A 1,378-nucleotide genomic window follows, 5' to 3' on the forward strand; every position below is an offset into this window, starting at 1 on the left:
AGCAGGGATAGTGGGGGGGGCCCCTCCACCAGCTGCAGCAGCATGGCTGCGCAGTCAACGAACACCTGCTGCTGCTGCTGCTGCTGCTGCTGCATTTTTGCTGCAGCAGATAGGAACGAGCAGAAACACAGACACAGGTTTAGCCGCTGGGCCCCCCAGGGGCCCTCTGCTGCTGCTGCTGTTGCTGCTTTTGCTGCTGCTGCTGGTGGGGGCCCCCCTGCTGCTCCTGGTTTGCTCTTTCCTGCTGCTGGAGGGCCCCCTGCCGCTGCTGGGGGGCCCCTTAGCGTAGCTGGTTGGGGGGCCCCCCGCAGCAGCAACTTTCCGCTGTTGCACAAAGCAGCAGCCACTGCTGCAGCAGTTTGCTGCTGCAGCGCTGTTGCCGCAGCAAGAGCAGCAGCAACCTCAACTAGCCCCCATAGAGAGGCGTCCCCAGCAGCCCAGGATGCTGCTGCTGCTGCTGCTTCCCTTGCTGCAGCTGCTGCTGCTGAACCTGCTTTCCTTGCTGCTGCTGCTGCTGCATCGCTACCTGTACACGCTTCTCCACCCCCACACGCAGCAGCAGCAGCAGCAGCAAGGTTTTTGTTTGCTGCTTCGTAAAGCTGCTGCAGCAGGGCCTCAGTCTTTCCCTCCTCAGCTTCTTTATTTGCTGCTAAACACAAATCAGTGGGGGGCCCCTTGGGGGCCCCCAGAGGGACCCCCGAATGAGCAAAGGGTTCATTTTTGGGTCCCTCTCCTTTTGAATAAACAGCAACGGCTTCTCGGGGGGGCCCCTGGGGGCCCCCCACAAGGTGCTGGGGGCCCCCCTGGCCTGCAATCCTTTGGGGGGCCCCCTCATAAACTTGCTGCGGGCCCCCTGTAGGGGCCCCCCCAGGGGCCCCTACTGAGGGGCCCCCTGGGGGCCCCTCAGAAGGCCCCAATAGGGACCCCCCTGGGGGCCCCTGTGGGGACCCTCCTGGGAGCCCCCCTGGGGGCCCCGCGGGGGGCCCCTCTGGGGGCCCCCCTGGGGGCCCCAAAGACCTCTTGAGGCGTTGCCTGAGGGCCCCACAAGAAAGCAGCAAACGATTTATCTCCTGGGGGCCCCCCTGCTGCAGCCTCTTTAGAGACAGAGACACGAAAAGGCCCAGCAGCCGCCAACTCAGGGCAGGGGGCCCCCCTTGGGGGCCCCCCTGGGGGCCCCCCAGGGGGCCCCCTGGGGGCCCCCCTCGGGGGCCCCCTGAGGGGTCCCCTGGGTATCTGTGGGGTCTCACAGGTAAGTGAGACAAGGTTTCTACCAGCAAGCGCATAGAAGACTCATCCACAGGGTGCTGCTGCTGCTGCCTCCGCTGCTGCTGCTGCCGCTGCTGCTGCTGCTGCTGCTGCTGCTCCAATATGCTGAAAA

At 65.2% G+C, this 1,378-nt stretch overlaps 1 protein-coding gene across 1 annotated transcript in view; it reads right to left on the reverse strand.

Moving 5' to 3' along the window:
* The window catches only part of ETH_00042540 (uncharacterized protein), a gene marked incomplete at both ends in the record, with an annotated part of 3,023 nt that extends 1,652 nt beyond the window's left edge, over positions 1-1,371 (reverse strand). The window contains one exon of the mRNA XM_013374997.1: positions 66-1,371. Coding sequence (XP_013230451.1) covers positions 66-1,371 — 1,306 coding nt within the window. The remainder of the gene's footprint in view (positions 1-65) is intronic.
* Positions 1,372-1,378: the final 7 nt, after the last annotated feature.

Source organism: Eimeria tenella, genomic scaffold, assembly GCF_000499545.2.
Source record: "Eimeria tenella Houghton genomic scaffold, Eth_scaff2454, whole genome shotgun sequence".
In the NCBI taxonomy this organism is placed as follows: Eukaryota; Apicomplexa; class Conoidasida; order Eucoccidiorida; family Eimeriidae; genus Eimeria; species Eimeria tenella.